Source organism: Suricata suricatta, chromosome 9 (assembly GCF_006229205.1).
Source record: "Suricata suricatta isolate VVHF042 chromosome 9, meerkat_22Aug2017_6uvM2_HiC, whole genome shotgun sequence".
Lineage (NCBI taxonomy): Eukaryota > Metazoa > Chordata > Mammalia > Carnivora > Herpestidae > Suricata > Suricata suricatta.
In genome coordinates, this window is record NC_043708.1 from 97148566 (window position 1) to 97169864 (window position 21299).

Sequence of the window (21299 nt, forward strand, 5' to 3'; positions counted from 1 at the left end):
TCAGAAGCAAAAATAATATAAAAACAGGGAAAGGGACAAAACATAAGAGACTCTTAAATATGGTGAACAAACAGAGGGTTGCTGGAGGGGTTGTGGGAGGGGGGATGGGCTAAATGGGTAAGGGCATTAAGAAATCTACTCCTGAAATGATTGTTGCACCACACGCTAACTAACTCGGATGTAAATTAAATAAATAAATTAAAAAATAATAGAAGCCTTATCAGACGCAGCCCCAAGTCGGAGATCTGACGGTACCAATCTCAAGAGTCACATGCTCTACCGATGACCTGCCAGGTGCCCCAGACAAAGCCTCTTTAGATAAAAATAAACCACAATACCATGACCACACCTATGAACACTAAATCCTTCATATTAAATATTTAGTTCTGCTCTCATTTCCCAAACTGTCCACATGGTTGTTTCCACACGGTTGGTTGGTTTGCTTGGGAGCTGCGAGCCCATTCTGCTCTTTCAGTGGTTATGTTCTAAGAGTTTGAGGTGGTCCAGAAGACCAAGCCTGTGGGCACGCTGATGGTCTTCACCAGAAGCAGCCATGGGGTAGTCATTGTGGTCGGCAGTCAAGCACCAAGTCTCACAGTCTCCGGCCCACGAACGCACAATACAACCTTTTCCCGGAAGTTCAAGACATCTGTTAAAATCCTCTATACCAGTATTGAAGCAGTTTGAGAGCAGACACTCACACACGCACACGCATGCACACACGTTTGGTGGTCTGGTACCACAATCAGTTTCTACCCTGGGTTTGATTCTGCACGTACCATCACCCATGGAGGGGCACGCCTCACTTGGTTCGGATTACTGGCCTATCCGGGCGGATGCAGGAAATGAGGGAACACTATGAATCTGGGTGCGCGTGAGGCTTAGTGACCGCAATGTGCACAGACCACAAGCTACAGAGACTCAGACTTCTCTCTCCCTGGAGCCAGAACAACTTTTGGGCTAAGCACCTCATTTGGTTACATCGTGTAACAGGGAAAGGCCGTAAGAGAGCGAATGTCCAGACCGTGAGGGAGCAGCAGCAGCAGGTGGTTTTACCATGAGACACTACAGCCCCAGGGGCTGAGAGAGAAGACAAGACAGAAGGAAAGAATTTGAGTGGGGATATCCCACACTTCGATAAACCTCAAGGCCTAGACAAAAAAGACAGTGTCAAAGTGCCTTATATAAATGGAGACGTATGATTATTTATGATCAAGCATGGCCCGAGTGGTCTGGCTAAAGACACAGACCTTGGCAGTAACAACAGGAAGAATGACGGTCACTCTCAGCGTAGTGCGCACGTGGGCCTGGAGCGATGACTCCCTGGCGCTCAGCCACTGCCCCCGTGAGGAGCACACAGCAGGTTTCTGCTAACCCTGCTTAGCCCAGGTGCGGCGTGTCCCCACGCAAGACACAAAGAAGCTTCCGGTTGGGCTCCTTTGAACAGCAAGGGATGCCTCAGTGCCCAGCTTGCCAGGATGTGTGGCCGGCAGGCTGCCCAGCTCGGGTTGTGGCCCAGATGGTGAGCAGAATGCTCAGGAACATCTTCTGAACACCGGACAGTGCCTGGAACTCTTGATTGAGATCCGCGACACGGAGACCCACCTGAGGTGGGGTTTGCAAGAAAGGCTGCTGATGCGCTCGTCTGCTCAGAAGTTTCCCCACATACTGAGCTGGAATGTTTTAAACACTTGACCTCACAGCACCACCTGGCCCTGTATCAGGAAAGCTGGGAACAGAGAGGACCAGAAACCACAGGGACACAGGCAAGAATGGACACAACTTGAAATCTGTTTCGGATTATCACACTGGAGCCAGGATTTCTAGCCTGGTAGGTCGGACGCCTGAGCACACAAAACCCCGGCTTTCTCCTGAAAGCAGCAGTTTTGTCCTCTGTGTGGAGTAGGAGTTTAGAGGCATCCCAGTTCCAGGAAGACATATTCATAAGGCACCAGACCCTCACGACCAGACCCCAGTAGCCTTCCCTCTGCAGAAGCAGTAGCCTCCTCAGAAGGGCCCAGGCACGCCACTCGAGGCAGAAGCCACTGAGCTCCAAGGGGCCCTTCTTCCTCTCTTCTTAGCCTTCTGTGACTGGGAGGATTTCCTCAACAGAGGGAACTGGGGGAACTCTGAGCAGGGCAGGTTTACTAGAAGTCTCCTTACACATACAAGCCCCTCTGCCAAAAGAAAGCCGGGGCCGCTGCCTGTGAACTTGGGGCCGAAAAGGGGCATTTGGCAATGACTGCAGGGCTGCCGGGACCTTTGCTGGAGAAATGGGTCAGGTCATTGATGTGGATGAGGTGAGCTTCGGGACAGGACTCTGGTCCCTTGGCCCCACTTCAGTAAAAGCATTTATGCTCCATTTCAGAAACCAGGTTTTTCTCTTACATTTTGTGGGAACAAAGGATCTGAGTTCCCCTTGACTAGTGGAGCTGACCAGAAGCGCATTGCTTCTTGGAATCTCATTTCTGAGACCTATAAGGGTCGGGTCTTTTCAGGGAAGAAGAGGAAATTCCGTTCTCCTCACCAGGATTTGACAACAGGAAAGCCCGGCCAGGCCTTTCTGCAGTTTAGAACAGCAGATAGCGGAGATGAGGAAGGCCAGGCAGCCTGGCCTCCCACCCTCGCTGCTCACCTGAGGGACACGGACAAGAGTCTCTCCATCTCGATTCTCCGCTTCAGCACTTCCTTCACCAGGCCTTTGTCTGGGCCCTGTTTCACTTTCTCTCGTCCGATTAAGTACAAGCACTTTGGAGTAAGAAGCAAGTCTCGCTTTACACCCTGTAAGGAGAGGTATTTTAAGAAGGTGGGCAGACATGTCAAAACGGCAACTTTCCCCATGATGGGCAGCGGTCAGCGTGTACCTTGAACCTTCTGTCGTACTTGGTGACTGTGTCTGCAAAGTCAATCTTCTCCCGCTTCCCCACGAACTGCTGGAGCTCCGGGTGCTCCTCCATCCCGATGTAATCCCCGATGAAGTTCCTGTTAATACTGTTTCTCCGTCTCTCCTTCTTGTTCAACAGGAGGTCTGAGGCTGCAGGTCCCGAACAGCCAGAGCAGAGAGGAGGGCCAGGGCCCCAGAGAGAGGAGGAATATCGTGTGGAAATACACAGAGAAACTCAAAATGAATGCAAGTTTTTAACATGAGACATTATATGCAAAGTAAAGCAAACTTGTAACTTCGTCTGAGCTCAAAATTATTCTTGAGATTTGTTAAATGCATGAAACACAATGACGAGAATACCTTCTTCTCTCATTTGGACGTATTTCTTCCGGGCCACGAATTTCCTCCATGATTTCTGTATCACTCGGGCATACCCATCATACTTTCTCTCTCTCATTTCTTCTAGAAGAAACAGCTGTGAATGTACAGAGGGCAAATGTGAGCCAATACACAAGACCTGAACGGCATTTTCTTTGGTTATTCCAGGGAACTCAGTAGTAGTCAAGGGCATAGCGTGGGGGACAGTTTCTCTGACTTGTGAATGGTTACTAGGGCATATGGTTTGTAATTACTATAATGTCTTAAATTTTTTTTTAGTTAATTTATTTAAGGGGGGAGAGAGAGAGAGAGAGAGAGAAAGAGAGAGAGAGAGAGAGAGAGAGAGAGAGAGAGTCTGTTAGCACAGAACCCAACTCGGGGCTCAAACCCATGAATCATGACCTGAGCTGAAATCAAGAATTGGAGGCTTAACCCCGGCAGCCCTGTAATCACTAGAACATCTTTATCTCTCCGTTTTCTTCTTTGTTTAACCAAACACATAACAGAATACAGCTGCTATATGGATGTTAGTCAGGCCTTGATATCGTGCCCTGTCTTGCTCATAACTTCTGCGAATCAAGAGTTGTTCCACGTTCATCCCCTGATTCTCTGCCTTGATCCAAAGAGATGCTCAATGCTAGATGGAATAAGCAGGAGGAAGCCGCTGTTTAGTGCTACACGGAGCTTCTTCACAGAGTTTCCAGCTCTTGAAGGAGCAGAGCTCGTGCTGCTGTGGAAGAGGACTGCCCTATTTTCAGTCAGGTCCACGGAAGTGTAGACTTTTGGCTGCGTAGATTCTACAAAGAGTCATTAGGCCAGAAGGTAGTCACCACTGTGACTGGAGCTGGACAGATGTGCAGGCGGGACGTGGTTTCACCTAGAGGGCCTGAGACTGTTCTGTTTAAGGGCCCAGGTCTTGAGACTCAGGCCCTTTTAACAATCCTGACTGCTGAACCTGACTCGATGAAGCTCTGGAATAATGAAGATAATAGCAAATAGCTGTAAGGTACTGAGAGCCCACTCTGGGTCAGGAATCATTCTAGACTGACATTCTAGAATACATTTCATTCAGCTCATCAGCAACCACACAGGCCCCACAGTTCCATCATCTCCACTGCACATAGGAGAAAACTGGAACTAAGATTGGGTGGGTCTGGAAAGTGAACCAAGGTCTTTCAGGCCCTGCTAGGCTCCTCCACACTTTGACACACAAGTTTGTGTCTGTAAATCTGCGTTTGGTCAACTCATGAAATAGTGGGAAACTTTCTCGCTCACCTAGGCAGTGGTTTCCACAATTCTCTAGGAAACAAAATGAAATGTACCATGGAAAATAAGTAAAGTTGATGAAACGTCACTACAGAAATGTTCCAGAAGTAAACAAGTGAATTTGGTTTGAAGGCAGCCAGGTTTGATTTGCTGCCTCTGTGTATCGGGGTCTATCCTTGGGAGCCACATCTGTCCCTTCCTGTCACTCAAATCCTGCTCCTCACAGCCCTAGCTGTGCGAAAACAACATCCCAAACTCGGAAGGGAAGGGGCCGCTTCATTCCGCAGCCTTTGGTGCCACATACCACAAGGATGGGGAGAGTATTTCTGAAAACAAAAGGAATACGTGGTTTAACATTTGGACAGAATGTTTTACATCTGAGCCCTGTGGTTGCCTGTTTGAAGAATATTCGTTGGTCTTTCTTATCTTGGTGTGTTGGGTTTCTGAGTAAGCCTTGTTTTCTTCATTCCCAGAACTATTTTGGGAGTGTCACAGAAAATACACTTGTGACTCAGAAAGGAGGAGGTAACCAATTCCCAGCCTCCTATAGATGACATCAAAGATTAGCTAGGTTTTAGGATTTTCCCCAAAGCCATGGAGGTTAGAAATCACGGAGTTTCAAGCAAAAAAGAAAGAGAGAGAGGGAACCCCCCCCCCCTTTCCCCACCACCAAATCATGGACACATGTACCAAGTAACCAAAATCAAACCCTTTGGTGTCTGATTGGGGTTCTTAGAGCAAATGGGTTATTTCGTTTATTCAGCAGATTTACTCTGAGAGTCAAGGCAAAATCACAAGATAGATTCTTAGAAACCAGTTTTTGTAAAAGTATTTGCAATGTCAGGACAGATGTGGATGGCTGAGGCATGGGGGAGGGGAGAGTAGGGAGGGAGCGTGCGCGGTGTGTTTGTGTGCAAGTGTGTAAAAAGATGGGAAGGAGAATCAAGTGATGGTAATAAAACATTCGGGGGGAAGACAAGGAAAAGAAAAACCCAAAATAAACCTCGATTTTGGAAGTAAAACCCCACGGCTCAACTAAATCAGAAAAAAAAAAATATATATATATATAATGTTGAGGCTGTCCTAATTATACGTGAAAATTCAGTAAGACAAGAAAGTAAAAGCGGGTATAAAGCAACAGAGGAGTTCTGCATTGTACTGATAAATCACTCCATCCCATTTTAGAAAGAACAGGAACTGCTCTGTGGGTTGCTTAATGGTGTATGACACAACATTTTCATTTTATATTTGGAAATGACATTGCTGTGAAGCTACAAATAACTCAAAGTGGAAAATGCTACCACAAACTTTTCATAAACGGGTTCTATTGATGTGTGCCACTTATTTATTTAATAATTTTTATGGCTCTTAAAGCCATTCAGTCACAGCCATTACCATTTCTGAGTCTCAGGCTGATGTGAGGCAGAACAGTGACCGTGGGGCCCATTCTAGAGGATGGAACCTCCTGCAAGACCAGGATTCACCTAAAGTCAAGTGTTTCCACGGTCACCAACACTGCCAGTTCGCATGGTATTTCCCTTGGATCCAAGGACTGATTTTGTCAAGTCCAAGGAACCTCAGGGAATGATGATGTCCAACCCTCCATCTTAAAAAGTCATGTCTTCACTCCATAGCCCCAGAGGTAGCTGGGCAGAAGAACTGAGGGGTTCTGCTAGAAGGAATCCAACCCAGGAACTGGAAACTTCCTATGGACATTCATCAGGCTCACAGTGACCACCTCCCCATCAGGAAAGATAAAGAAGTTCCTCCAATTAATCTGTGGAGGTCTGATAAGTTTGTTAATTGTAGAAGGTATGTTTGAGTTCCTTACTGGTAAATATTTGTGTTCTATGAACCCAGAGATGTCTCCTCTTTCCTAGTCAGCTCCTCAAAGTTTCTTTCCAAGCTCCCTCATGGTCTTCTAAATCTAGTCCTAAGACTGACCACCCTAAGCTCTCTAACACCTTCAAGGAGGAAACCTGTGTCTGTGTGTAAATGACCTGTTTGGTGCCACCCAGATGAGGATGTTAAGTTTACCCAAGCCTCCTTAGTGGGACACAGAAGTCCCTTTTAGCTTAGACAGTACTGGACACTTAAGTAACCGGTGGGCACCTGCTGTGAGCCACATTCTGTACAAGGCTCTGAGTACACAAGCATACCAAAGGGATGAGTCCCTGACCTTGAGGAGATGGCCATCTAGAATGGGAGCGAGACAGTATGAAAAGGAATCACTGTATGATGACGTCTTTTTATACGTGCTGAGCTCTCTAAAGGCTCTGTGGGGCAAGAGTTTGGGGAATGACCTACCCTTACACTGGGAGGAGGGGAGAGGACACCGAAGGCAGGAACCAAAGGGTGAGAAAACGAAGGCAGCCATGTGCAAGCAGGGGGGCAGCGAGGACGTGATGGGGGCAGCGGCATACTCACAGACTCGGGGGCTTTGATGAACACTTTGCTCCTTCCGAGCTGGAACTGGTCACTGTCCATGTTGACGGACTGCAGCAGGTGGAGGACACCTTGTTTCTCGTCCCCTCTCCACGAGGGCCAGGTGGCTTTGGTCAGAATGGCATACCTGTGAGAGCAGTTGGGGAGAGAAGGCTCACACTCAGACCGGACTGCCCACCCAAGGCACCCATGGCGGCTGCGTCCTGGCGATCCATTCACCTCTGCTCTCGGCTTAGGGATGGATCCCAAGCACTGGGTCTGGTATTCCCACTCCGGAGCATCCGCCCTACCCGCTCCCTCTCTGACTGTTTCCACGTTAACACCCTGGGGGAAATCTGCTTTTCCTTTCTACTACCATCTAAAAAATAGCACTGCTGAAGGCTGCCAGTGACAATCTTGGGACAAAATTGGATGTTCTTTGCTCCGTGGTGATCTCCCCTGACTTCTCTGGTGCACTTAACGGTTAACGCGAAGAGTTTTGCAAAGCTCCCGGTGAGCCGCGGTTATCACCAAGCGTCAGTGCTCACCTCGGGTCACGAGGCCCTGGCGTTTGGTTGTTGGCTGTTCCACTTGCTCTTCTGTTCACTATGTCCCGAGGAGGCCAGCTTCTTCACGCACGCTAACCCCCTTCCCTCCACAGAGCCTTGTGCACGCGGCTCCCTTTACCGGGTGTGCAGATCTGCCAGCTCGCGGCTAGCTCCCGTGGCACTATCCCTCAGTAAGCCTTGCCGAGGGCCCTTTTTAGACTACCTGAGTCAGAAGAGCCCCCCTGCTATTTTCTCTCATAGAACACAGTATTTTCCCTTCAGAGTTTATATCATAAATAGTAATTATACTCATGTGTGTACCTATTTTATTTCTGCCCCCCTCTGTGAGGACAAGAGCTCCGTGAGGGGATGCCACACCTGAGCGGGCAGCAGTACACATCCAGCAGCTCCCACAAAGCCTGGGGCCGGCAGGAATAAGGGACAGTATGTGGCTAACATCTACGGGGTGCTCTCCTCGCATCAAGGGCTGTTCTTGGGGCGTGAGGTGCATGGTCTCGTTTTATTCTTCCAGCTACCTGATCAGGTTGGTCTTTCCATTTTGCAGAGTAGGAAACAGAGGCAAGTAGAGACTCACCGAAGGCTACTTAGTCGGACCTCAGATTTGAACCCCCATCTGTTTCTTTAATCACAATACTACATATAAGCCATGGACTGGTTTATGCGTCTCTTCTTTAAAGGTCATACGGTCTACTACATGTCTGTATTACAAACACTGTAATTATGTAAGAGGCTGACACAACAGAGACAGAAGCACGCTACGTGATGTCAAATATAGAAAATCTCAAAGGATTGATGTGGAAGGGAGGGAGGGAGGAGAACCCAGAGAGGAGTGTAGGAGAGAAGTTGGGGGGCGTGGCCCCCGCAAAGGCACATCTAGACACAGCAGTGAATGGGCTCCAGGTCTCTAGAGAAGCCAGGTCCTCCTTTGTTCCCAGAAGCTACTACCAGAATTAGACAGACTCATGGCATCTAAGGGAGAAGGGAATCTTAATAAGCAGAGCGGCCATGCCTTCAGGCTCCAGAGCTCACTAAGAGCACAAAACCCAGGGGTACCCTTACAGTCAGCTGGTTGGGACTGAGGTGATTCTAGGGACCCTCTCTCCTCCTTCCAAATATCCATATTTTGCTGGACAATGTCTTAAATGTCTTGGAGACGCAAATCCTCCTATAGAGATAAAAGGATTAAAAATGAGGAGCCCATGGGTGGCTCAGTCAGTTTAGTGTCCCACTTTGGCTAAATTTTGTGGGTTCAAGCCCCATGTCGGGCTCTGCTCTGTCCACATGGAGCCTACTTCTGATCCTGTCTTCCTCTCTCTCTCTCTCTCTCTCTCTCTCTCTCTCTGCTCCCCCAACCTCCCGCTCTCATGCTCTCTCTCTCTCAAAAATAAACATTAAAAAATTTTTTTTATGTTTAAAAAAGTTTAAAAATGAAAATACCAAGTTGAAGCCACACATTTGCATGAATACATTCCTACGTGGCATAATGAAGTCAAACAAATGAAGCCACACATAATGATTGACAGCAGAACCTTTCTAGATGCCACTGGGGGGCCCTGTGAACAAGTAGGAATGTGCTGGCAATCTAAATGGATGAGAGAGAAAAATTCATGCTGGCTACGGGTGAGAAAGAAAAAACCAGGCCTCTGACGTGACAAGTCTTTAAGAGTTCCGGTCTGTCAGGCTTAATCTCATCAAAATTTGAAAGTTTCTGTATTGTACAACCGCAAACACAGGTAGCTCTTTGCAATTCACACCTCCCCTTCCCCATTTAAGTAATGCTGCGTTTCTCATTTGATTTTTTTATAGTAAGCAAGTTGTTTTCCAGAGGCTTTCTCTCCCTTTTCCTGACAAGGCTTCTACCAGTTTGAGTGTGGGTAAGACAGAGTTTGAGTAGCAACTCTGGGGCCCTCTGATCATGGACCACGGCAGTGGGGCCCTGGTTTCCCGAAGGCCAGTGTGCCCTCCTCTCTGCCTTTTGTTCACTGGGGAGACCAGGGCATAACCCTAGGATAAGGCTCTCCCAACCCCAGGTCACTGTCTTCCTCCAGGATATGTTGTTGGGAATGGGGTGCACAAGGCGGTGCCTAATTGGTACCTGTGAGAATTCCGGAGACACAGGATCATGGCTTACATTCCTTCCATCAAGTATTTTTACTTTAAGAGCGAACTAGGCCAGTATTTCATCTCAAGCCTGCGCGCTGGCTGTTCTCTTCGCCTCTGACTGGTGGGCTCCTTGTGATCTCTCAGATGACCCACTGATGCTTTCTCCTCAGAGGAAATGCAGCCCAGACCCCCAGTGACCTCTGCTGGCACTGGAGTTGAGGATGTTCCTGACATCCAAGGACACAAAGGTCTGGGCAGCTAATAAGCAGGACACTCTCGACACCCCATGGTTCCCAGAACCTTCTATTCTTTCTTCTCTCTTGCCCAGGATATGGATTGACTTTCCTCACAAGTGTCCCTTTTCCACGCCTACATTCTGAGAGGCTAGGTCAAGGTCAAGGGAAGTATGCTCATGAGCAAGTGTAAATGGTGCCATAAGATAAACTTTAGGGGGCACCTGGCTGGCTCAGTGGGTGGGGCATGTGACTCTTGATCATGGGGTTATGAATCTGAGCCCCACGTTGGATGTAGAGATTATAAATATGTATACTAATACCCCAATGTTCATAGCGGCACTTTCTACAACAGCCAAATGATGGAAAGAGCCCAAATGTCCATCACCTGATGAATGGATCAAGAAGATGTGGTATATATATACAATGGAGTACTACATGGCAATGAGAAAGAATGAAATCTGGCCATTTGTAGCAAAGTGGATGGACCTCGAGGGTGTCATGCTAAGCAAAATAAGTCAGGCAAAGAAGGACAGATACCATATGTTTGCACTCATAGGTCTAACAGGAGAAACCTAACAGAGGACCATAGGGAGAGGAAGGGGGAAAGAGAGCTGGGGAGAGTGAGGGACACAAATCATGAGAGACTATTGAATACTGAAAACGAACCATGGACTGAAGGGGGAGGGGGAGGGAGGGAAAGGGGTGATGGTTATGGTGGGGGGCACTTGTGGGGGAGAAGCACTGGGTGTTATATGGAAACCAATTTGAAAATAAACTATTAAAAAATAAATAAATAAATAAAATTACACTAAGAAAAAAAATAAAAGCTTATTGCTTTGAGGAATGAAAAAAAAATAAATATATACACTAAAAAAAGATACATTTTAGAAAGCTCTTCTGTTCCTATCAGATTTTTCTTCCTAAGAATAAAGACCCACATTAGGGCTTATTCCTCAGCCACAGTAAGGGGCACACGCTGCTTAGCTCTAAAAGTTGTTTTCTAAGAATTTACAGACAGATCTTTTCCCAAGCCGAGGCTCAAAACAGCTGCCATGTCTAAGAGCTTTGTAACACTTTCTAAAGATATGAAAGTTGTACCGGGGGTTGTGAATAGGGTATTCCTTCTGAAGGTAGTATAGGATTTAGTTCAGAGCACACGACACACCGGTAAGGATATTAAGGCATCTTCTGGTTTTCAGTCTCTAATTCCCAGTCAAGAGGGATGGTTTTGATAAATACAAAGGGTGTTTCCGAGAGGAAATGAACACACACAAAGGCTGGTTTCCCCTTTACTAAGCCTATTTTCTAGGCTCTAGGTCGTGTCTGAACCAGTCTCTGTTTAGACCCGCGGGCTTCCTTCCCAGGGAGGGCTGTAGGAGGTGTGCACACAGGCATCGTGCTGGGTATTAATACATCCTTTTCCTTCAGGTTGTTAGTTTCTCACTTGGCGGGCTTTCCGTGAATATCTAGAAAGCAACTTTGTAAACCAAGTCTTTATTCTCAGCCATGAGGAGAATAAAGCTCTGGGGCGTCTGGGTGGCTCGGTCAGTCCAGCCGCCAACTTCGGCTCAGGTCAGGATCTCGCGGTTCGTCGGTCTGAGTTCTGTGTCAGGCTCTGGGCTGACAGCTCAGAGCCTGGAGCCTGCTTCGGATTCTGTGTCTCCCTGTCTCTGGCCCTCCCTCTCTTCACATTCTGTTTGTCTGTCTGTCTCTCTCTCTCAGAAATAAACATTTAAAAAAATTTTAAAGGAGAGTAAAGGTCTGACACAGTTCCATTACTCACGGAGGATCACAGGACAAGACAGACCGGGGCAGGCTGTGGGCGTATTCTGCAGGCCCAGGATCTCAGACAGACCTTACGGAAAACAGCATTGTCTCTGGAGAAAAACTACCCGCCCAAGGACATACATGGCCTTCTAGCCCTTTTTGAGTATTTTTTTTCTTGAAAAACAAATCGTCTTCCCATTATTATTTTTATTCCTCTCCTAGCATTCTCAAATCAAAAGCATAGGACATCAAAAGAGTCTGCTTTGTGTAAGACAGGGCTGCCCGTTTGTCTCTTCCAGAAGGAAGAGGTCCAGCAGGAGAGCTAGAGGGGAGGCCTCCAAGGACAGAATCACTTCAGTGAAAGTCCCTCTACCCAAAGGGCATAACAGAGATTCACTAAATGTTTACTCTGTGACAGGCACAGGAGAAAGGACCATGCATGGGGTCATGAAGCTAGCATGGCACTTGATGGAGGTCCTGATCTTATGACCAGTGAGGTCATTTCACAGCTCATTTAAGGAGCTGCTGCAAACACATAACAGAGCCTGCTCAGGGAAGCTCAGATGTCCCTGCCCGGGCAGCACGGGCTTCCTGCTCTCCCGGTGCTGATGCTCACAGCAGTGCTTATGGAAGTTAAGTGTGATGGCTTGTCTGTTCTTAACATTTATTTATTTTTGAGGGAGAAAGAGACAGACAGAGAGACAAAGACAGACACAGAGCGTGAGCAGGGGAGGGGCAGAGAGAGAGGGAGACACAGAATGTGAAACAGGCTCCAGGCTCTGAGCTGTCAGTACAGAGCCTGACACAGGGCTCAGACTCATGAACTGGGAGATCACCACCTGAGTCAAAGTTGGATGCCCAACTGACTGAGCCACCCAGACACCCCTGCCTGTTTTTTTTAATTACTTAAAAAAAAATTTTTTTTTAGTGTTTACTTATTTTTGAGAGAGAGAGAGAGAGAGAGAGAGAGAGAGAGAGAGAGAGCGAGCACACAAGTAGGGGAGGGACAGAGGGAGGGAAACCCAGAATCTGGGGCAGGCTTCAGCTCTGAGCTAGCTGTTAGCACAGAGCCCGACACAGGGCTCGAACCAATGAACCACGAGATCAGACCTGAGCTGAAGTTGAATGCCTAACCAACTGAGCCCCCCAGGTGCCCTCATTTTTAAATAATATGGAATGAAGAAGGTTTTTTAGAATTGCTTTCTCAAAAAACCCCCCACAAAAACAACAAAAAATAAACACAAAAAACCACCAACAAAAACCCCACAAAAAAAATCAAGGTTAAAATTTTAAACACAGCTGATTAGTTTTCGAAAGTGATATCAACTGGAGAGAAATTGCAGGTATCAAATTAAGGGTTTTTCCATACAGGAAAAAAATATTGAAGGAGGGTAAAATTATGAATACTTTGCAATTGTTGATAGCAGGTCTGTCTGAATTAGGGAAAGAAGGAGGAAATACTTTTCATTCACTATTTTCTGTATTTAATTTCTTTCTCTTCATTAAAAAAAAAGGGTATTTTCAAAGACATACAGTTTTGCAAAAATTTTAATGATGATTGAAGCCATGGTTCTCCACTGGCTGTGCCCCCCAGGGGACATTAACAATGTCTGGATACACTTCTGGTTGTCACAACTTGGGGAATAGAGGGTAGTGGGTAGAAGCCACGGAATTGCTAAGCGTCCCACAAGGAAGACGCATCCAGCCCCAAATGTCAAAAGCTGAGGTGGAGAAACCCCATTCTAGCTGATGCTATTGATTTGTTTAAAGGAGAGAGAAGGGGCTCCTGGGTGGCTCAGTCGGTTAAGCGTCCGGCTGCGGCTCAGGTCATGATCTCGCAGTCCATGAGTTTGAGCCCCGCGTCGGGCTCTGTGCTGACAGCTCAGAGCCTGGAGCCTGCTTCAGATTCTGTGCTCCCTCTCTCTCTGACCCTCCCCTGCTCGGGCTGTCTCTCTGTGTCTCTCAAAAATAAATAAAAAATATAAAAAAAATTTAAAGGAGAGAGAAGTCTTTCATAATTAAGATCTCAGCTGTTCATCAGGAAAGGTTGTGGCTTTAGTCATGCAAGAACTTGATTTATTTTCTCAACTTCTTGAATATTTCTTTTTATACAATTCTGCTTTCACTATAGGTGTAGTGGTCCCTTTCATCAATTCACAGAGCAGCGAGGGTGAAGTTTATGCCTAGCCTGCCTTCAAAATGATCAGGAATCTTGACTGTGTGGAGAGAGAGTCAATGGGGCTTTATTGTCTGGGATGATCCACCCTTTTGTTAAGCCTCTCTCTCTCCCTTCCCCAGCAGTGACCGCCCTCGGATGAGGACCCTTTCCCTTCTCAGGACACGAGACACAAGAACAGTCCCATGGAAAACCGTACTTTATTAGAAGTACTGTGTTTCGAAGACTGTAATGAAGCTCATATTCAACCTGCACCTTCTTGGCTACACAAAATTTGAATTAAAAAAAATTCTTACATCCTGTTCCTGTATCTATACCAGGAAGACATAATTATATTCTGAATAAAATACTAAATATGGTTTCCCTCTTTCTTAAAGGAAAGGAAATAGATATAGAAAATACAGTGGGGCCCCACTGACACAGAATCCTTGAAGAAGTTAAAATCATGTAATATTTTAAAGACACTAAATTCTTCCCTTTTCAAAAACAAATACACAAAATAAGAGCAATTTAAGTACAGGTCCTGCCAAATACACTTTAACGGAAATGTGAAAATCAGTTTAAGCTTATACATGGGTTACACAAAAAGTTTGAGGTTAAATAGTTTAAGCTAATGTTTTTTTATAGTTTAAAATTTTAAATTACGTTTATTTTTTGAGAGAGAGAGAGAGAGAGAGAGAGAGAGAGAGAGAGAGAGAGAGGCGCAGAGAGAGAGGCGCAGAGAGAGAGGAAGACACAGAATCCAAAGCAAGCTCCAGGCTCTGAGTTGTCAGCACAGAGCCTGATGTGGGGCTTGAACCCACAAGCCATGAGATCACAACCTGAGCCAAAGTCAGATGCTTAACCGACTGAGCTACCCAGGTGCCTTGTCTTTCTTTTTAAAAAATATTTATTTATTTTGACAGAGAGAGGGAGAGAGAGAACCCCGAGCAGATTCTGAGCTACTAGCATAGAGCCCAGTGCAGGGCTTGATCTTATGTCCCAGGGACCATGACCTGAGCCAAAATCAAGAGCTGGACACTCAACTGATGGAGCCACCCAGGCGCCCCTTTAAACTTAAGTAGGTTAAATGTTTTCCTAAAATCACCATCATACTATTAATTTGGTCATTCGAGTTAAACCTCAGCCCTTCTGTGTCAAAATTATCATGAATTCTTGAACTTCTATGTTACACTTAACAGACAAAATACTTGTGGCTACTGATTTATTCTACAAAAAACAATGGTACCCCACCCCCGCCCTGGTAATTCTATTTTTAGATAAGCAGGCAAGAGAAATAAAACCGCATGTCTATGCAAAAATGTGTACGTGAACACTGACAGCAGCATTATTTGTTATTCAAGATAGCCAAAAAGTGGACAAAACTGATGCCTATCAGCTAACGAACAGGCAAAATGTAATCCACTGCGGTATTGGTGCAAGGGAACGTGACCAGGCAGGGCGTCGGAGCGAAGTGCAGACGCGCACTGCTGCGTGGATGACACGGACAAACGTCACACTAACCGAAAGAAGCCAGACATAAAGGACACACGTTGTGTGTCTCTACATCTATGCAATGCCCAGACAGGCAATATTTTGAGTCTTTTTCTAGAGACTGAAAGAAGCGTGTGCCCCGGGCAGGAGGCAAAAGGAGAATCGGGGTTGTCAGCTAGGGAAGTGGGGTTACTTTTTGGGGTGACGAAACGTTCTCAAACGAACTGTAGTGGCGGATGCACAACTCTGGAGAAATATTAAAAATCACTGGATTGTATACTTTAAATGAGAAAATTATATGGCAAGTGAATTATATCTCAATAAACCTGTTGACGTAAAAAAAAGAAAAACAACAAATCCGAAGTCCCCGGTCTCTTACCTCTGTAGGAATTTTTGGAAGATGCGACGATAGGCGTACCCAGCCCTTCTCACTCGGATGTTTTCCTTCAGGCCCAGGTATTCTACCTGATGCTTCACCCTGTGAAGGAGAAGGCGGAGCCGGGACATCCCTGGGTCATTCTGTCACCTGGCTCTCCAGCCACTATCCCCTCAAACCCCCAATTACCAGCGACGGGGAAACCCTGAAATGACTAGAATTTAGGAGCTCCATTTATGCAAACAGACCAGATGGAATGCCGCCCAATACGTGAATAATTGAAAAAGGCAATTTGATCTTCATATTTACGAAGTTGGATTTTGTAAAAACACACACACAGAAAGAAAAGAAAAAGAAAAAGAAAAAAGACTAATTCATAGGGTTCAGAGTCCTGAGCTGATGATCAGGTTATACAATATTAATTTAAAAAATATTTTAGGGGCGCCTGGGCGGCTCAGTCGGTTCGGCATCGGACTCTTGACTTCAGTTCAGGTCATGACCTTGCAGTCGTGAGATTGAGCCCTGTATCAGGCTCTGTGCCGAGAGTACAGAGCTCAGAGGCTGCCTGGGATTTTCTCTCTCCTTCTCTCTCTCCACCCTTCTCCCACGTGTGCGTGGTTTCTCTCTCTCAAAATAAATAAATTTAAAAAATATTTTTATTGTGAAATACAGCGATTGCAGATTTTACGGATCTATTTCAAAAAATAGTAAAACAAAAGCTCTATGCCTATCATGGATACTGTATACAAAAGTATCCGTTTTTGAAAAGATTAAAGGAAATAACATTTTTTCAAGATGAGGTTCTCTTTAATTTTCCCCTTTTTCGGGGTGGGGGGCAGAAAGAGAGGCAGAGAGAAAACCTCAAGCAGGCCCCATCCTCAGCACAGAGTGCCACACGAGGCTTAATCTCAAAACCACAAGATCATGACCTCAGTCAAAATCAAGAGTCTGACATTCAGCCAACTGACCCACCCAGGTGCCTCTCAAGGATACAGCTTTTAACTTTGGAATTAAATGACGCTGGAGCTATTTTCGTTCTCAACCTTAATTTAATAGTGACTCTAGACCTAGGGAGATTATACTTCTAAGCTTTTCAAATACAATGTAAGAAAGGGCATATAAAATGATTAATTTGAAAGCCCCAAATTAAAAATGTTCTAATAACATGTGAAAATGCTAGTTTTAGTTGGTTTTTAGGACAGTGAAAACCTGTCAGCATGTTTTGGAAAACAGATGCAGGTACTCCTAGATTGATGTTCTCACAAGAGGTTTTCTTATCAGAGAAAATGCCCCATGCCCCACACCTTGGGGACTCTAGCTTAGTCACCTGGGAGGTCTGGGCTGGGGCGCAGACCTGGGAACTGTGAAGACTCGCCCCTTCCTGAGAAGCACGGTGTCCCAGAAGCCGAGTGGCAGATCCGGACATAGCTTCTGATCGTCCCCTCAGGGAGGTAAATAGGGGCCTTTGGTGTAGACATGACGTGGGCTGGTTGAATACAGACACTTGCAAACATGGTATGTAGGGAAATGAGGACTAAAAAGTACGCTTTCTCTGTCCTTTAAAGCCACGGTGTCAGAACGGTGCTGTGGCAGAGAGGCAGCTCCCGTTCTCCCCTCTGAGCACATTTGGGGTCATCGGCACTAACGGTGGCTCCAGCTCCGGAGATTGGCCCCCAGTGAATCCTAACCTGGAAAGACCATCAGCAGCAGCCTCCCTACAACTTCCCGGAGGTGCCCGACAGCCGTCTCTCCAGCAAGGCTCTCACGGAAGCCACATTTCCAACCTGGCTCCGCGCTTGCCCATACCCACCATGTGCCAGTCTGCACCGCGCTATGCCAGGCGCTCGGGAACCGGCCAAGGCCACTGCCATGGTTCCTGCTGAAGACCCTGCAGACAGCACAGTGGTTCGCAGCCAGCTCCGGGGCTGGGTTCCTCGTATGCCCCTGGCTCTGCCACTACGCAACCTCTCTATGCCTCACTCTGCACTCCTATAAAATGAGGACGGTGATGTTAGTTTTCTTCCTCGTTGGGTACATTCCATGTACAGCACTCAGCTAGCTCCGGGCCTGCGTGACATTGAGCTGCTATTACTCTAATATATGTACAGAGGTACAATCCGTAAGCCAGGACAGCAGACTAGAGAAAGAGATGTATTTTTCATCGTGAGGAGACGCCAGAAGGTGAGGCATGCCTGAGTCTGCACGGAAGAGTTGAACTCACCAAGTGCACAGGAGGGAAAGGCAGGGGAAGTGAAGGCACAAAGATGGGAAAGTCTGTGGCATTGGATGGTGCGCCAGGAGCAGGTGGAACACTAAGCTGGAAGCAGGGACTGCCCTGAGAGGGGTGAGGTGACACAGTGAGGGATCTAAGACAAAAGCCTCAAGTCCCACTGTTCTTACTTGAACCAGAATCCAGAAATGTCAACTCCTTCAAGTTAATTACTTTTTTAAATTAATTTTTAAATTTTATTATTTTTGAGAGACAGAGCACAAGTGGGGGAGGGGCAGAGAGAGAGGGAGACACAGAACCCGAAGCAGGTTCCAGGCTCTGAGCTGTCAGCACAGAGGCTGATGCGGGCCTTGAACCCACGGGCTGCAAGATCATGACCTGAGCTGAAGTAGGATGCTAACAGACTGAGCCATGCTGGCACCCCGAGATAATTACTTTGTAAAACAACCTTTATAGGGGTACTTGGGTGGCTCGTGGGTGAACCGTCCAACTCTTGGTTTTGGCTCAGGTTATGATCTCCCAGATCGTGGGTCTGAGCCTCACATCAGCCTTGGACTGAGCATGGAGCCTGCTTAGGATATTCTCTCTCTCTCTTTCTCTCTCTCTCTCTCTCTCTCTCTCTGTCTCTCTCTGTCTCTCTGCCCAAAATAAATACATAAACTTAAAAAAATTGAACTTTTATAAAAGAAGTAATATTCAATATCCACATTTGATTTGTGACATATGTGGTTAACTAAAGGAGTAGAAATCAGATTCTGGGAAATAATGAATATTCCTTTCTCATATCCTCCAAATCCAAAACTCACCACTGGCCTTTTCTCTCATAAGGACAATGAGGGTGTTGATTAGAGGTACTTGCTCATTTTAAGTATTTTTCATACATATTGGCTTCCTGCCACGCTTCTGAGGCAAAGGAATGCATCACCCATCGATTCAAGTAGAAACGTTCCATTCCCATAAATCACACAGGAAAGACTATGCCTCATGTTAAAAAACCGGTTTCATTCACTGTAATTTCTATCACCAGGCCATTTCCTTAGGAGAATTTCTTCAATAGGACAATCCAGTTAGCAAATTCTGTCCTGTTCAGGGTTTTCTATAAACCAGAGGATCCAAAGTGATTTTTGTCATGCCCCTGGAGCACTGTCCCCGCTTCAGTGAACGCCAGCCAGGCTGTCCATGCCGTCGTGCCATTTCCCCAGGTCGGGCCATTCTGCCCCTGGGGGTAAGTCTTCTTCACGACCTTCCCTGGGCATTAACACATGTAGGTCAAGGCCAGAGAGCTCTGCCGGAGCCGCCATTCCGGACCCAGGGCAGGCAAGTTCGCCAGAGCCAAACAAAAACACATTTTCAACAGGAAGAGAAAAATAAACCACACCCCATAAACTTGTGGAATGAGTAACCCCGTCCACCAAGAACTTCAATCGACCGTGTAATCCGTGCCAGTGAACCACGCTGCCTTTCACGGCCCCTGACTCTCCACACGCAGAAGAAATGAAACCATCTGTCCCACAAGAAACCCGAAACAGGATGGGGGAGGGGCAGGGACGCATCCCCAAAAGCAATCTTACTGGAAATATGAATCAACACTGGGCCAACACATACCTTAGGCTTCTTGACACCTGTTTGCACAGATGTATGGTCTGAAGCTCCTTAGTTCAATTTGAATAAATGATGGGATTAAAAAAAAAAGGAAAAAGGAAAACATCACGGTGGCAGATTCTACAGGGATTTACTGAATAAATGTACTGCTGGTCTCAATGTCCCCATTTTGTGATGTTTCTAAGACTCCGTTTGGATTTTATGAGAAGGAAGTGTCAGGGATGGGAAATTTACAACCAGTAGCTCTTGCAAAATGTCTACGTCAGAGGGACTCCGAGCAGAGCGATTGCTACGGGGTAAGGGAGAGTGGGCTGGGGAGCTGCTGTATTTGTAGGGGAAGCAAGATGTTTTCATTTAAGATAATGATTATGGGAAAGGGCTGGGGAAGGGAAGCTGGATGGGATACCAAGGGGGGGGAAGGGCAGGCTACAGCCCCCATTAGCCCTGCCTCTGCTTCCAAGACCCCCATAATCCGATTCTGAGGTTGCCTCTGTCATCACCCTTCTGCTGTGTGTGCACACACGCAGGAGACGTAAGGCGGTGTCTATGCTGTGAATGCGTGAGGGGTGGGTGTGGGAGTGATGCCGAGACAGGAGAGGCAGGCGGACCGACCCCGGGGCCAGGGTCTGGGAGTTTATTCGGTGGGACTACAGGAGACCCCGTTTTGTATGGAGCCTTAGTTTAAAGAGGAAGAAATTGAGGACTCAGGAGATTAAGTGTCTCACTGAAACTGCTTCGTGACAGGCCAGCACGACAAGACCGTTCTTCCAGATCCCAGCCCAGCCCATTGCCCTAGACCAGCCGTTCTCGAAGTAGGAGGTCCAGAACATCAGCACTAGCCTCACCTGGGAGCCTCGGAAAACCCCACATTGCTGGGCCCCACCCAGCCCCACTGAATCTCAGGAAGCAGGGCCCAGGCACCTGAGTTTAACAAGCCCCTTAAGGGATACTCTGGTGCATCTACAAGCCGGAGAACAAGTGTAGGAAGGCCAAAAAAAAAAAAAAAAAAAAGATATTTTCTACCTTCAGGTGGGAAGGGGTGACAATGCTGCTACCCTCTTAGCCTCCAAGGAGAAACTGAGTGACATGTTTCAGAAAAGCAGAAGGCAAATTAAGTACATCAAGGGGAATGACCTGGAAGGGGATGGTCGTGTCCATCCTTCAGAGGAACTAACTGCAGTGGAAGAGAAGATCCCACAGAAGCCTGATGACTGCCGGGAACAACCACAGAGCTGTCAAATGCATAAGTCACGAGAATAATTCTCGGGGCAGATGAGAGATGTTGGATCAGGCTCAAACTGACGTGGAGAAAGACTGTAGGGCTTGCTAATACAAGAGTCATCCGAAGCCGGACTCGTCGCCTAGGTGGCGTGAGCCCCCATCAGAGCCACAGGGCAGCTACTTGATAGTGTTTAAGAGGAATTCCTGCCGGCAATCCCATAGAAATGACACTTTAGGGTCATGCACCTATTTCACCTGTTTTTTAAAATATATTTCCATTTTATTTTATTTTTAGAATGAGTGAGCAGAGGAGAAGGGCAGAGAGAATCTTTAAAAAATTTTTTTTAAGTTTATTTATTTATTCTGAGAGAATATGAGCAGGGTAGGGGCAGGGAGAGAGGGAGAGTACTCCAAGCAGGCTCCGCACTTTCTGTGTGGAGCCCAATGTGGGGCTTGAACGCACAAACCATGATATCATGACCTGAGCTGAAATCAAGAGTTGAACGATTAACCTATTGAGCCACCCAGGTGTCCTGAGAGCGAGAGCGAGAGCAAGAGGGAGAGAGAGGGGGAGAGAGAGAGAGGGGGGGGGGG

The 21299-nt window shown here is 46.8% G+C and overlaps 1 protein-coding gene across 1 annotated transcript in view; it reads right to left on the minus strand.

Annotated features, from left to right (window-relative positions):
• The window catches only part of MYO1E (myosin IE), a 199436-nt gene that overhangs the window by 32757 nt on the left and 145380 nt on the right, over positions 1-21299 (minus strand). Inside the window, exons 18-22 of the mRNA XM_029952955.1 lie at positions 15656-15754; positions 6956-7100; positions 3245-3359; positions 2865-3034; positions 2636-2781 (exon numbers count right to left, since the gene is read on the minus strand). Coding sequence (XP_029808815.1) covers positions 2636-2781; positions 2865-3034; positions 3245-3359; positions 6956-7100; positions 15656-15754 — 675 coding nt within the window. The remainder of the gene's footprint in view (positions 1-2635; positions 2782-2864; positions 3035-3244; positions 3360-6955; positions 7101-15655; positions 15755-21299) is intronic.